At 35.7% G+C, this 16,241-nt stretch overlaps 1 protein-coding gene across 2 annotated transcripts; it reads right to left on the reverse strand.

Annotated features, from left to right (window-relative positions):
* Nucleotides 1-3,647: 3,647 nt before the first annotated feature.
* Nucleotides 3,648-10,899, reverse strand: brcc3 (BRCA1/BRCA2-containing complex, subunit 3). Of its 2 annotated transcripts, XR_014625128.1 has the most exons (9): nucleotides 10,682-10,899; nucleotides 10,449-10,569; nucleotides 7,157-7,243; nucleotides 6,927-7,015; nucleotides 6,775-6,830; nucleotides 6,290-6,421; nucleotides 6,070-6,113; nucleotides 3,799-4,406; nucleotides 3,648-3,768 (listed from the first exon to the last, which is right to left on the reverse strand). XR_014625128.1 is itself a non-coding variant. In XM_084386700.1 (8 exons), the coding sequence occupies exons 1-8, from the start codon at nucleotides 10,784-10,786 to the stop codon at nucleotides 4,258-4,260; spliced, it is 783 nt and encodes a 260-aa protein (XP_084242826.1). In that variant the 5' UTR covers nucleotides 10,787-10,899; the 3' UTR covers nucleotides 3,648-4,257. The 2 variants fall into 2 exon arrangements, 1 of the variants encoding a protein (XP_084242826.1); XM_084386700.1 differs by having other exon boundaries at nucleotides 3,648-4,406.
* Between the last annotated feature and the right edge of the window lie 5,342 nt (nucleotides 10,900-16,241).

The raw sequence follows: 16,241 nt of genomic DNA on the forward strand, positions 1-16,241 counted from the left end.
AACATTTTTACCTTTTTGAATTTTTATTGATGGGAGGGGAGAGGGTCAAATCCGAGACCAGAAGAAGGTCTGAACATTTCAGACATTGTAAATATGCTTTCCTCTGGGGTGAACAAAGCCTGGTTTCTGAGTTGAATCAGTTGTGTTAAATGAGGTAGACATCCAAAATGTTCAGTGGTAGGGGGTCTCCAGGATCATGTTAAAAAAGCTTACTGAGAAGACTTATTGGCTCAAGTCAAAAGAGCCCACTCCAATGCTGTGTCTGAAACCATTCACTATTCCCTATATAATGCATTGTTTTTCTTGCAACCAAATCCTTACTATCTTGTGAGTTGACCATGATGTCCGTGAATCAGTGAATTAGTGTGCGACATTAAAGGCACAGTATGTAAGTTTCGTTTCTAGAGATCGCTTATTCAAACAATAACGAAGGCATAACCTGATGACGCTGTGAATGAGCATGGAATTATGGGATTCCATCACAGTGATGGAAAGCAATCTGACGGGACTTTGGCAGAAATCGTGTTCATGGATGAACTAATGAATTAAAGTTTTATTAACGTTACTGTGAAGCAGGCGGGGCCGAGAGCCTGGGACATTTTACGTTGCTGTTTTTATTATGCTTATATGCTGCAGTCGGCCACTCCTTTCGTTTAGTTGTTTATTTATATTTTACGATTAAAGTTATGTTTAATGTCTGCCTCATTCTTCCCTGAACTTGAACTTTGTTACAGTAACATTTGATCACTTAAATTCACATAGTTTTAGTTCATTTTAATAAAACATACAGGTCACTTTATCTGATGAGTTGAAAATGTGGGGTAATGTTGCACTGTTTTACAATCATACTAAAAAATACATTTCAGTGTGTTGAAAGTTATGTTGTTACGTTGCACATTGCAGTAAACTATATTGATATTAGAATATCCTATAAATAAAATCTGGATGACTTGTGTTGCTAAATGGCATGCAATTCATTTAAAAATATATTTTCTTGGAGAAAATGGTGTATTACTGTTACTACAAATAAAGCTCTGTCTGATTATGCTATTACCCACTTGACAAAATAGCATTGTCTCTGAGACATGGTACAAACATGTTACTCGTGGTAAATCAAGAAAACAAGAGATTCACAGACTAATCGTGTTGAGCTATATAACAATGTTTAGTTTTCTGTCGAAAAAGGTAACATTTGCTCAGATGTCTAATAAAACACATAATACATTAAAGCGTCTTTGGTGTTTCCATTGTTTCTACAGAAGTAAACCTGGAAATCAAGGGTAGCAATATGACGTCATTGACAGGCCAATGACACAGGCCGTTATTCTGGTTAAAATTGTGTATTTCTCTGGATTTAAACATTGTTGGAAACATTTGGGATAATATAAGTACACAAGTCAACAAAATATATAACATTGTTTTAGTGTTTTTTGATATTTTAATCAAAAAATCTTACATATTGTGCCTTTGATGATTTTTTCCAAACATGTAAACACTCCTGTCCCATCTGCCATTGGTCTGTCAACAAACTTATGCCATTTGAGCTATTGTTGCTGTGTTGTGCTAGTCAGGATACTCTAACTCTGTGAAAACATTGTTCTGTTTGTTTGAGTTTGCACTTTACAGAAAGTCAACCTTATTACAGCTGTGTCTGCGTATTGAGCTGGGAAAAGAAAATGTAACAACATCCTATAATTAACGTACATCAGCTTTAAAAAAAGAGTGAGACAGATTTTATACTTCTAGATGAAACACAAGAGCCAAACCACCAGCATATTTGGTCGTGTGGTGACAGTATGAGCTCTGTCCTGCCTGTTTTGGAGGTGTTAATTAAACACTGTTTGCCTCTGGGACGTCATTGTCCACTACCCCATTGGCCCCTCTGCCATAAATATATCCAAGGGCCCAAGGTCCCCTAGGCATCTCATCAAACAGAATGCCCTCCAAACACTTATAAATTCTACCCCCTTCACTTCACCCCCACACCCCACACACACCATTTCAGATTTATAGAGGCTTCAGGTTTACAGGCAACTTGCCTTCACACTAAATAAATGGCAGTTTTCTGCCAGGAGTAATAACCACTATGCTGATGCACAAGGAGGGGGAAGTGTCTTCGCTCTCTTCATCAGTCTCAAAGCACAGCCTTAATATTACCTGCTTGCTTCCAGTCCCAGGATGAGTGCTTTTACACACATACAAGTCATTCTAGTGGAGTGTAAGGCCTTGCCATAATACAAAATGGTATGACTTTACGGTCCACTATACATAGCAATAAATATAGGACATTTATTCTAAATGAGCATTTGCACTTCCAGATGTTAGACAATATATAGCAGCCTGGTTCAATGCCTGAGATTTCATTTCTCAAGGACAAAAATGATGTAAAAGTATGGTGAAGGTGTCTGATAATGGCACTGCAGAAGAGCCATGTCTATAAACCACTGTAACTGTAAGAGCAATATGAGATTGCTTCAGACTGGCATTAATGTTGCATCAAAACACAGCTCGCTTTCAAAGAATAAATAGTATTAAAAAGTCATAAGCTTATAGATCGAAGATGCATTATTCTCAACCCCTTTTCCCCCCTCAATTTTTTATTTTGAATAAAGAAACTACACTCACGACTGCTTGGTAAATGAGCATGTATTCCAGCCTTGAGTGACTTACTGGTTTTATACGACATAAATATTTGACACAAAATTGTATCATCATTATTATAGATTTCTAGAATATTTCCACTAGAAGATATAGTGTCTGATCTATGAACTAAGGTTAACAGTTCTCTAGTTCGCTCTGTGTGCAGTGCAGTGATGTTTTCCTCATAGTAACTAAATAAAATGTATTTTACTGACCAGTCAACATCTAGAATCGTAAGTATCCATTTTGCAATATGGTATGGAACATAACACTTTATGATTCCCTCATAGCAAGAAGAATTGATAGATTGGTGTTTATTATAACTGCACACCTCAATATTGTTAATAGCATGCATGCCAAATAAATTGTATACACTGCTAGTACTCTGTCTGTCTGCTTGACCAGTTTCACAATCTAAAGAGATTAAAGACTGTTCAATAAAAACGGTCTGCAGTTCAACATGGACACAAGTGCCACCTAGTGACAAGAAATAAAACATGAATCCATTGGGGTTTTCAGTTAGATTCATATTTTATCATACAAAGTGTTTTTTATAGTACGCTACTGGTTTTATATTAAAACATTTAGGTAAGATTAGTCAGCACCAGTGTGTCTTATCTTGTTGATAAGGGAAAAAGATATGACAGATAAAGTGTAGGACAGGACTGCAGTTAAAAAATAAATAAATGAACTCTTAACCAGTTTCAGGTCTTTCAAACTGTCAGCTTAAATGTTAATTTTAGTATTTCATCTAGAAAAGCTCTTTATCACACCTTTTCTATTCATGGTCTAAGTGCCAGGCTGTTCGACCAGGGAGCTGCTTGACATTCACAGAAACATTCAGTCTAGACTGAAAATCTGCATGTAAATGATGAAAAATGTTTATAGCTGTTTGCGAGTGTGTCCCGTGCAAAGTATTTCAGAGTGTATGGTGTTATAGTTTTGATTTCCAAGCACACATTCCAAACTGAATTTAGTTAATGAAGAGAAAAGTGAGAAAAGAAACATACAACAGATAAGCCACTCTATATTCCATGCAGGTATTTACATTGTCATTTCAAAATGGCATGTTTATACATTCAGAGATTTACAGCTTAAGAAAAAGCATCAGTGAAAAAATATCCATCACTATCGCTCTTATAGAACAATTATGATTACCATTGAAATCAAATAGATCATAAAAAGCAAAAAATTAACAGCCAATAACCTTTTTAAGAACGTGCATTTTGTCATTGTTTGTTCAGTGCATACATACATCAACAAAAGATACCAGCTTGTAAAACATATGTGTCTGTGTGTGTTTATACACATGACAATAAGCAGAAGCTGATGGATGAGTTAAAACATTACAAAAGAGTGTAAAGAGTGGCAGACAGCACTAAGAGGGTTCATAATTCAAATATTTGGCTGGAAGCACTGAGACAGTACTAATTATGCACTGAGATCACATAATGTGGAAGTACAGATATCCTGTCTTTGCTCTCCCAGTGATTTCCGATCCAAGAGGGGCAGTAGGGCAGAAAAGCCAACGCTTTCAGTGGAAAAACAAAGGAATGAAAAAAAGAATGAGGCTTTTAAGGATTTTGCTAAAACTCTCATTGCTTCCTATCATTCGCTTTATAATGCAGCCAGTTCTTGTGTCAGTTGCTCCTTCTCTTTCTGGAGTTTGATGATACTTTGTTTATTCTGTTCCAGTCGATCTTCCAGCCACTGCAGCAGCGGGCCGCTTATGGCCGACATCTGACTGCACAGGTTTTTAGTGAACACTGAGAAGCACACATACATACAAATTACAAAAGCACAACTGTAAAAAAATAAAATAATTGGTTCTAAATTCTTCCAATTTATGAAAATAAATAAGGTTAGTCCCACACCATACCCAAAAATACTTTTATAATAATGATTTATAATTAATAAATTGACAAATTATCTTTTATTAAAAAAATATTTTGCATGAACAGATTTATACCAGTGGTTCCCAAACTTTTGACAGTGGCGTACCCCCTGAGGCATTTAACATCCTTCTGTGGACCTTTTCTCTTCCACTAATGCCGAGGTCACAATTAGCGATTTCAGCCCTGATTTTCACTCACCAACAGGTTTTGCGAAATCGTTAACAAATGCCCGAAACCGGAGGAAAATCGGTGCTCATTCACGCGAGTGACAAACACGCAGTGTGCATTATCAAAGACACGATCTGAGAGAATCGACAACGCGCCACCTATGCCCATGAGATATATAGAATCCTAAATATCTGTACCTGTCTGGGATTCAAAATTATGCTGTGTGAAATGTGTTCTGATTGAAAATTACATCAGTGATGACCTACAGCTCTCGGCGACCGGTAAAAAATGCAGCGCGCTCAGTGCTTCAGCGTGAAAAAGATGCTCAGCGCCTAGTTACACTCATGCCATTTTAAAAACACAACAGTCTAACTGTCAACCTAAAACTTTAACCCCCGGTTTCACAGACAAGGCTTAAGCCTAATTCCAGACTAAAATGCATGTTTGAGCTGTTTTAACTGAAAGAAATAATGTCAGTGCCATTAAAATATGTCAGTGCCATTGTTTTGTCTCAAGATGCACACCAGTAATGTTTTTTTCTAAGGCACGTTTATGTAAGACTGAAAATACTGGTTGAGGCCTGGTCTGAGACAAAAGGGCCCTGCTGGCTAATTAACATTCAACCTCCCCATACAACCTCACTTCCTCCCAGCAACAACTAAGAACACACACAAGAACATGGTTTAATGTGAATGTTTATCATTGACTTATGTTTTTGGTGTCATTTGAAATGTCTCAAAGTGAGTGGTACAGATATCTCATATCCAGATAGATCAAATAAAAGGAAATAAGGTTTATAGAAGTTTAGAGAAAACTGGTTCAGAGATAAGGCCAGATAAGGCAAACCCCTTTTGCTGGATAGAAGTCTATCTCAGGTACAAGCTGGGTAAGATTATTTGGTGTAACCAATGTATAACCATGTTCTAGATATTTTAATTGATTGTGGAATTGATCTCTGATATCTGAAATATTAAATTGTAACGTGATTATTCTAACTGATTTTGACATTGTTCATTTAATGGTTAAAAGGAATAGTCAAACATTCGCTCACTTTTAGTGAGGCACAGATATTATTAAAACCTTTCATTTATGGAGTCAGATGAAATAACAAGTAAATATACATGATTAATGTATTGCAAATTTAACCAACCAATACTTTGCATGAGTGAGGACAGAACACGTGATAATGGGGATATTGGACCAATATATCGGGCCTTACATTTATAAAAACTACTTTACTGTCCTAATTGAACTAAGGCCTAATCCTGGCTTTCTGTGAAACCAGGCCTAACAGTATTAAATCGCTGCCGTGAAAGCACTGCTAATTCCTTCATGAAATACAAACTAGATTTTATAATTGCATTACCTGATCCATTATGTATCTTTGTGATTGGATCCAGATGAGTTAAACTGAAAAAAAAGGAAATTGGGAGGGAAAAAATACATAGTAAATGGTTGCTTATGACCTCATGCAAAATGTAAAATAATCTAAAATATAGCTACAGGGAAATATATCCATGAAATTTATAAATGAATTAAAGTAACCTATAAACGAGCAAATGGATAACTCTGGTAATGGCCTATACCTATGAATCCTTCTGTACGTATCCTGTTCTTCTTGACAGAGGATTCTGGGCAGTTCCACGGCAGACTCCAGACATACTTTTCCAATGGCTTCATGTGGGACTACATGGATTGGGATCTCAATCCGCTCATACCTTGTCATAAGAGAGGAATGTCATTTCTATATTTATGATCAAAAACACTGCACAAAATACTTTTTCTTTCACACTACAAAAGGCAATAGCACTGACTTGGCTTTACCATGTTTGTGAACCTGTTAAACAATGAATCAAACATTTAGAGTTATATTAAAACAAACAACTAATCAGATGTGGACTGGTTTTGGTTTACAGAAAATTAAGCTAATAATTTAAAGGCTTATATTTAAATGCCTTAAACTAGTTTAAAATATGCATGATGCATAAATCGAAGTTGCAAAATAAACCTGTAAAACATATTATTATTAATTCATGAATGTGTTTTTTAAAATAAAAAGCAGTTTAATTACTCTGAGCCTTTCTGGGCCTGTACTGACTGGAAACAGGTGTACAGAACTCTACCGGTCTGCAAGAGAAACAGAAAGAGCAGCCAAGGTTTAAAAAAAATTAAATAGAAATCTGAATTTTATTATTTCCAGTCAAGATGGTTTGCGTAACATACCTTTGTGTTTTTATCTTCTATAAAGCATGAGAAGATGAGTCCAACAAATCCCTGATCCATCATCTGATACATTGCTTGAGTCCTAACATCTGTATAATCCAAAGATCAAGTCAAATGAAAAGAAATAAAGGGAATATAATAATGCATTAATAAAAATGAAGAAAAAAAAAACATTATAAATTAAAAACCACACAAAATAACAATACAAATATATAAAAGATGATACTAACCAACATGTGATGGCCACACAGTGATGTGTGGATGAGAGTGGTACCAACCCACAACCCTCATGGGACGTCCTGTCATCTCAGCCAACCTGTGCTTCATTTTAAGAAAATATGCTAAAACAGTATCTGGTCAGGAGGATTACACTTTATAATAAATTTCATTGAGAAGTCATGTTTTAAACACTGTACAGTATAGTGCTTAAAGGGATAGTTCACCCAAAAATGAAAATTCTGTCATCATTTACTGACCCTTAAATTGTTCCAAACCTGTATGATTTTTTCTTCTGCTGAACACAAAAGATATTTTGAAGAATGTTGGGAAACCAAACAGTTAATGGGACCCATTGACTTCCATAGTATGGAAAAAAATACTATGGAAGTCACTGGGGTACATCAACTGTTTGGTTACTAACATTCTTCAAAATATCTTCTTTTGTGTTCAGCAGAATAAAGAAATTCATATATTTCCAGCATATCAATTTGAGTGATAAGCTGTACATGAATTTCAGAAGATCTTGTAATGAATTTGGTATGTCCTCCTTTCGCCTCAGCAGCAGCACACAAGTTTATACAAAACCTCATGATCTGTGTTATTCAGGATGATCTGAGAATGACCCATAAATGTCACAAATTTGCTTGATTGTTGACACAACTTCATCATTGACGCACAACTGAGCGCTCAAAGGTACTTTCAAATATTAGCCCATTTATTCTAAGTTGGTGCAAGCAGTTCTTAAAAAGTATTAATGTAAATACACTCTCTTTTTTTCTCTCTGGTGATTTGTGTTATCATTGTACGCCCGAGTGCATCCAAAAACATGGCAGCGACTACCTAGAATGGAAAGTGCATTCAATGCTTTAAATGCTCAAGCTCTTTTTTTTTTTTTTTATCATTCATCATCCTTGAAAGAATCATTCTGAAAGTGATTCCAACTAGCCTATATCATTTCTCTGTGCCGTTATCTTTATAGTTGTGGTGGTAATGATTTTTAGAACTATATCTTTATCATTTATATTTATAGTTATTGTCATTTGTGTGAACGGACCTTTACCCAGTACAGTATACAGATATCTCCTTAAAAAAAAAATATATATATATATATATATATATATATATATATATATATATATATTATATACAGTGGTTAAATTGGGCCGGGGCTCTCCGGGGCTCAGCCCCGGCACATAAGCCTGCTCGTTTGCAGTCAGTTGCCTATAGGAAATTATGTCACATAAAATTTGATAAAAGTGATGCTTTTGAAAACATATTTCTGATTATAAATGAAAGATTTTGACATGGCATGTCTATTTTGTCTCGGCGGAGCTGAGATGAGAACAATCGGAACACGGCCGTACTCTTGTTCAGCTGCTTAATCTCGTTGTCAGTCGACCATGATCGCGCACCGCTCGCGCATGCCATGCGCATCTAGGTAGGCTCAGAACTCCGACATGGATAAATGTACGCAGCAATAATGAATGTTCCTGGGAGATCCGTAGTTGCGCGGGATGTGGAAGCGCGCAAAAGTTCCAGAACCTTCTACTGCCTTGAAAAAAAAAAAAAAAAAAAAAAAACCCGAGCTGCTGGCCGCCGCTGCAGCAACAGATCAGTTTTGTCAAGTTCAGCACAACGTTGGTTGTACAAAAAGTGCCCTGGCCTTGAATAACAAGGTAAGGAAAAAATGTTTGGCACATTGTATGGGTCACTATATCATAACAAGGTAATACAATGTGTAATCAAGCGTTTTATATTTAATATGAGGGAAATAGGCTACACATGCCGTGGACGTGACACAAAAAATCTTTAACTTTTAGGTGGCAAAATATTTTTTTGTAATTCTGTGAATTACACTGCAAACCAAAGTACTACCCACCGGATGAAGAAGGGTTGGCTCTCCACAGAACATAACATATTCATTTTATTTTATTTTTCGCATTTATGAGGAAAAAAACATGTTACGGACGGGACCGCTCTGAATGTGGCACTAAAAGACTGTTTAAAACTTTCACTGAGACCTCAAACAGAAAGCACAAAGCCTTTCTTTAAAATTAATTTCGTTTTGTATTAATTGTATCTTAATTTTAATCAATGTTTCATTTCAAAAATAAGAAGTAAATATAGTATATAGACAATAGATAGGCTAATCACGACACGGACGCGCCGGCGAGTGAACTGGACTCTCGTCTCATAAATGAACCGAAACTCAGCGTATAAGGGAGCCTACTTGCCTGACAGACCTGATAAATATATCTATAGAAAGCTTGGAAGGTCTTCTTTTCAAAACGAAAGAAAACAGACCGCTGCTTGTGTAGCCTAATCCGTATGAAATGTGCATTTCTCTCTGGCGAGTTTACTACTGCGAAGATTGCATCGTCAACTTCATCTATGCAGGGCACTGACACAGAAAACACTTGTTTATTAATAAACAATTAAAATGTCTCCTTGCTATATTTTACATATTCATAATCATTACTTTTGATGGTTCTTTGTGACAGCTTTTAGGTGCTTTATTGGCAGCGCCACCCTTACATGAACGCGTCACCACCGCATCAGCACCGAAAACAGGACATTTTTTTCAATCCCTGTTTTGGCAGGGGGAAAACTGATCAGAAAATGTAACGAAACGTTGTAGAAATGTAGTGGAGTAGAAAGTATAATAATTGCTGCAAAATGTAACGAAGTAAAAGTCAAACGTATGCACTATTGATTCTACTTAAGTAAAGCCTACAGAAACGAAGTATTTGTACTTCGTTACATTCCACCACTGCTGATTAACAGTAATGTAAATGCTAAATGTCCTAATACCTGTTGATACTACAACAATGCAAATATGCTCTTAACCTTGCAGTTTTTCACATATCATGTAAGACTCAATTTCTCCATTTCTTTGCACAAAACTCTCCAGAAAATGCCATTTAATAGTTTATTTTTCAAAAAAAATTTCAGGGGGGGCATACCCCCGGACCCCCCTAGGGAGAGCCCCCCCACATAATAAATCCCAATTTAACCCCTGATTATATATATATATATATATATATATATATATTCATGGCAGTGTTTAATGTATGCCACGGTATTGAATGTATTTACATTGTTCTCCAGACTGAGAAATACCATGGTACTTGCCAAAACAACACGTTGCCACCATAGCGCATTTGCAGACTTTTTTGTTAGTGCAATGTTTGTATTGCAGAATGGGGCAAAAAATAAATAAATAGACCTATATAACCCCCCAAAAAATCCCCTTACACAGATAAAATGCATATCTGATAAGTATATATCGTTTGTGAAAGGATATCTCCGCTTCAGTGGATGCTGCTGAAAGCTGCTCTGGGGAAATCTCCACTCTGTCTTTCCTCTTGTCTGATCGACGCAGAATGATGACAGAATGAATGTGCACAATGCGGTTTGTGTCCACCTGATGGAGATAAGTCGTTTACACAGTTAGCCTACAAAGTTTCATAAACACACCAGCTGCAGTTTGACACATTTATACAAAACAACACATGATAAACGCCAGATAATCAAACCTCGCCAATGCAGAGCCCCATTACTTCCTCCTTCTCCGTACTCAGAGCATGATTCATACATACTAGAAATGCGTCTGACTCTAAATGTACCGCGTTTACTGCCATGATAAGTATTACAATCTAATAGTTAATCTTTTGGTCTGATTTATTTGTTTGTTTATCACTGTTCAACACTTCCACATCAGTAAAGCGCATGCGCTACATTCAACTCCTCCTCCTCCTTCTTCTTCTTGGTTTTTAATGGCGGCTGGCTACCTGCGTAATAGGTGCATTTACCGCCATCTTCTGCTCCGGACTGTGGAACACAGTTGTAGACGTATCAGCCTTGTCTCCCTAATAAAATCAAAGAAAGCTTTACTATTTATTTTACTTGACCATTTTATTAAAACCTTAACATTTAATTCTTGAATTCCATTTTTCTTAATTTCTTCTATCATATTGTTCCTTTATTGTTCATATTCCATACAGTCAAGAATCGCATGAGGTATTGTTTCTTCAACATGGCATTATTCACATAACCCATTTGGATGTTTCCCTATCATTCAACTCCTTCCGACAGCAAACTGGATTGAAAATCACAAGGCAGTCAGTTTATTTACGGTGACTGGGAAAGGAAATGTTAGATTCACTTATTATTTTTGTTGTGTTTGACAAGCTGATTTTTTCATATCAGCAATTCAGTTTTTACCAGTTACAATGATAATTTTTTAAATCAGTAATGGAATTTCTACTAGTAACAATGGTAATTCTTGATATCAGGAATTTTCACGAGTAAAAACACAAATAGCCTAATCTCTCACAGAATTCTTGATAACAAAAACAGAATTTTTACTATTAGTAAAAGTGTCATTCTTTATAGGCCTATCTGTAACTAGGTAAATATCACAATAATATTCTATTCAAACACAATTACAGATATAATAATTTCTTAAACTGGAATTATTTGACATATCAGTAAATCACTCTTACTTGTAAAGATAAAACATAATTGTTCATATCAATAATTAGGCCTATGATGTTGATTTGACAAACATTTAATTGTGGAATAATAACAATTATCAATCTTCTATGACAATTGGGTTAAACAAAATAAAAAATGTATTGTTATCACAATTGATAAATATGATGAAGGCTATGTATTTACATATACGATAGCATTGTATTCAGCTTAATACCACCAAGATTTTTGAGACTATGCAAGGCAACAAAGCAGTAAACGGTTAAAAATATAACCCCAAACTTTTTGTAAAATGCAATAAAATCAAGAATTTTTTTTTTTATCAAAGATATGTTCATTCTCTTTAACCTTTATTTAACTGGCAAAAGTAAAAAGAAAAGATTTTCAAAGTTTTCACTGACCAACTTGTAATTTGTAAATATAAACAAATTTTGACTTTTTTGAAAAAAAGTTGTGGGACGGAGGCATGTTTACCATGTGTCCCATCACCTTTCCTTTTAATTACACTTTTTAAATGTTTGGGAATTATATTGGAAATATTAATTGTTGAAGATTTTCTCGCCTGATAAAAGACATCTGCTCAGCAGCCTGTGGTCGTCGTTGTCTGATTCTCCTTTTCGTGATGGGCCATACGTTTTCAATAGGAGACAAATCTGGACTGTAGACAGGCAGATAAGCACATGGTGTAGAGTGTATAGAAATCACGCTGTTTTAGCATGTGCAGAATGCGGCCAGGAATTGTCTTTCTTCCCAGGAAAGATGTCATGTTGATGCCATTAAATGTCTCTGTACAATCACAATATATGCCTCCACGTCAGTGATACCTTCACAAATTTGCAAGTCACCCATGCCGTTTGCACTGATGCACCCCAATACCAGGACAGATGTTTGCTTTTGCACCTGTCGCTGATGAAAGTCTGAATGGTCCTTTTCATCTTTGGGACTGAGAACTTGAGGTTAGTTTTTCCTAAAAAACACGCTGAAACATGGACTCATCTGACCACAGCACACATCTCCACTGTCTTTTAGACCATCTGAGATGAGCTCAGGCCAGAGAACTCGCCGGCATCTCCACATAGAACTGATGTGTAGCTTTCTCCCTACCTAACAGAGATTCGAGTGGCATTTCTTGATGCAGCGTCAGACTGTGTTAAGTGAGAATGGTTTTACTCCTGAGCACATGTGGCTGTTTTTAACAGAGTAGCATGATGGTTTATCATGCAGTGCCGCCTGAGGACTCAAAGGTCACGCACATTCAACAGAGTTCTCCTGCCTTGCCCTACACAGACTGAGAAATCTCTGGATTCTTTTGACAGTATAATGGTAGAAGGTGAAAGACTTGCAAAAACTATTTGCAATCTTGCATTTCGAAATAAAATTTTTGAATTGTTTGACAATTCTCTCATGACATTTGGCACAACGTGATGAGCCATGACCCATCTTTGCTTTTACACTCGATCACGATCCCCTCACCTATATTAATCAATTCACCTGCTTATTGTGGACTGTTTCAAAAGAGTTTAACTTGGATAGATCATCTTTTCACTTTTATTTTGCCTCTGTCTCAACTTTTTTGGAGTGTGTTGCAGCCATTAAAATCTAAATTTGCTTATATTTACAAAATACATTTAAGATGGTCAGTGAAAACTTTGAAAATCCTTGTACCGGTAGTTTTGTCAGTTAAATAAAGGTTAAAGAGAATAAACATATCACAGATTCATGATTTTATTGCATTTTACAAAATGTCCCAACTTTTCTGGATTTGGGGTTGTATGTTTTGTTAAATGGTGTTTAATATAAACAAATAATAATAGATATTTTTAGAGGTTTGACTCATTGTCCTTAAACTTTTTATAATAAACACCACTGAAATAACCATTTTGAGAATATTAATTGGGAACTGTGTTAACAACAACAACAAAGTTAGTGATCCTATAAGGATTGCTAATGTGACGTCATCATGACATATTCCCAGTGGTGAACGCAAAGCATTTTGGGAATCCGCGGCACAAACATAAGGCGCCAAACTTCATTGCATGGAGGGAAGAACGCAGTGTTCAAGATGCCTGCATTTTGTAGGATTATATTCTGTTTTTCACGCTAATTTTTCATTATTTTCATGCCAGAACACTTGCCTGCTATGCCAGCCTGGCCAAACATACCCATAATTCTTTGCGTTCTGAAGAGGTTGCCGCCCATTTGGTCACATGTCTTAGCGATCTCTATAAAACTGATCTTTCTGAACCCTGTGCATTCTGTAATATTTGTGTGGAAAAGAGACTGTCATTCCACGTCACATTAATACACCAAGCATTATTCTCCTGGTTAGACAAGGATGTCCAGTTTTCCCATACCCATTCCTAATTGCAACACAGTTCCTTAGCACAGTGGTTCCCAATTCCAGTCCTCGTGACCCACTGCTCTGCACATTTTGTATGTCTCCCTTATTTAACACACCTGAACCAGATCATCAGCTCATTAGGAGAGACTCCATGAACGGAACTGAGTGTGTCAGATAAGAGAGACCTACAAAATGTGCAGAGCAGTGGGTCACGAGGACTGGAATTGGGAACCACTGCCTTAGCACACATATCAATAGTAGTCCTTTAAAGGGTATCACAATTGGCAACACTAAAATAAAAATTAAACTATAATTGACTATAAAAAGTCAATTAGCGGACGATACAGCTTTATTCTTAAATGATTCATCACAAATTCCAGTGGCTTTTGGGTATTCTTCAGTCCTTTTCTGAAGCCTCTGGATTAAATATACATTTTAATAAATGTGAACTGCTACCAATAAAAAACTGCTCTCTTACTTACTTTGAGGATATGTTAAAAATAGGGTAACATATCTAGGTATACGAATTACTAAAGATGAATAGGTGTTCAGCAAACTTCAAACCTATTATTACCAAAACACACAAAAAATGCAATTGCTGGTTACAAAGGGATCTGTCCTTAAAAGGCAGGCATGTCTCATTTGGCCTATGCAGATCAGTCTCTTTTTGTGGATAAGCCCACTTCTAAGTTAATTAATTAATGAGGTTTTAATAAATAAATAAAAATTATGGAAAAATAAGTCTCATTATACGAGAAAATCAGTCATATTAAACTTTTATAGTAATGGTGAATTGATTTTGATTCCCTCAACAATACATTTAAAATTAATTGGCTGAATCAATACCTAGCCAAACCATCTTCTACTTGGAATGCTTTTCCTCAACTTGTTTTTTCACAACTTGGTGGCATTCATTTTCTCTTAATGTGTAATTATGATATATCCATGCTCCCTATCAAACTCTCCAACTTTCATCATCAGGTTCTCTTATAGCATGGGCTCTAATTTACACTTTTTTAACACAGAGATATTTGGAACAATAAGAACATCTTAATCAAGAATAAATCTCTGTTTTATGATAATTGGTTCAGTAATGGTTAATTTTTGGTGGAGCAGTTGTTTAATTGGAGCAGCAAGGTCTTTTGTTCAGATACTCAGAATTTCTTTCCAAATACCAAATACCAATAACCCCAAAATATTTTTTCCATTCCTTCTGGTTTATGTATGCTTGTTAAAAACTGTAAATACTCCTCAGTACTGCATCCTTTCCTAAACCTTGTGATACTCCTGTTGGTCAAATCTGTTTTTCTGAGTCGAAAGCTAAAAACGATCAAATAAGATCTTTATTTCTTAAGAATTTGATTTCTGTTCCAGCTGTAATTTCCTTTTGGAATAATTTGTTTGTTAACCTTAATTGGAAAAAAATCACAGCAGAAATTGAAATTAGTGAAAGAAAGAAATGACCTTTAAGCTCACTATCCTGTTAAGAAATGTATACAAAGATAAAGCTGACATTGAGCTAACATGCTCTTTTTGTTTAAATTCTGATTAAATAGTGGTTCACTTATTTTGGTCATGTCACTACACTCTTAGAAGCTTTGGAATGATATTGGTGTATTTGTCAAGTTTGAGATTTTGGCAGGCTTTTCAATACAAATGAGAAACATTATATTTGGGTATTTTGATTCAGACCCTACAAACGAACATATCTGTTTTGTTATTAATTTAAAAAAAATTCCTAAGCAAATTTTACATTCACAAATACAAATTTTCAAACTGTAAACCGGTCTTCTTAAAAGAAATGGAAAATTATTTCAATGTGATTTCAGTAGGCTACTAATAAGAAAGCTATAAGGACTGTTAGGATTTGCTTGCCTTTGACCTCTTCATGTGAACATTTGTATGTGATGTAGCCCAATGGATAGCTCTCTCTTTTGGATTTATTTATTTATTTTTATTTTATTTTTGCTGTTGTCTCCTTTATTATTGCTTTGGATGTATGCTTTATTCTTTTGTATGTTCTCAATCTCTGCAATAATAATAATAAAAAAGCATTATTCTCCTGACGTCTGAAGATGAGAACATGGACGTGAAGGAAATTTTACAGCTCATTCAGTCAAACTGACGGATAATGATTATTTGTAGCGCAACCTTATGATTTGAAATTAATTTGATCCTTTTTGAGTGGTATTTCCCCAAACCGGAAGTGCCACCCATAATCTAAAACGCAGTTGGCTCGTTAGAAAAAAAGTTCGATAGAC

This window comes from Rutilus rutilus, assembly GCF_951802725.1.
Source record: "Rutilus rutilus genome assembly, chromosome: 18".
Lineage (NCBI taxonomy): Eukaryota > Metazoa > Chordata > Actinopteri > Cypriniformes > Leuciscidae > Rutilus > Rutilus rutilus.

Excerpts from the sequence above, each read along its gene's own strand:
- brcc3 (XM_084386700.1), bottom strand. The coding sequence starts at position 10,786 with ATGGCAGTAAACGCGGTACATTTAGAGTCAGACGCATTTCTAGTATGT. Across the intron at positions 7,244-10,448 it reads AGCATCCACTGAAGCGGAGA|GGTTGGCTGAGATGACAGGA; the intron begins TATCCTTTCACA and ends AAATGAAGCACA. Across the intron at positions 7,016-7,156 it reads TGTGTGGCCATCACATGTTG|ATGTTAGGACTCAAGCAATG; the intron begins GTTAGTATCATC and ends TGGATTATACAG.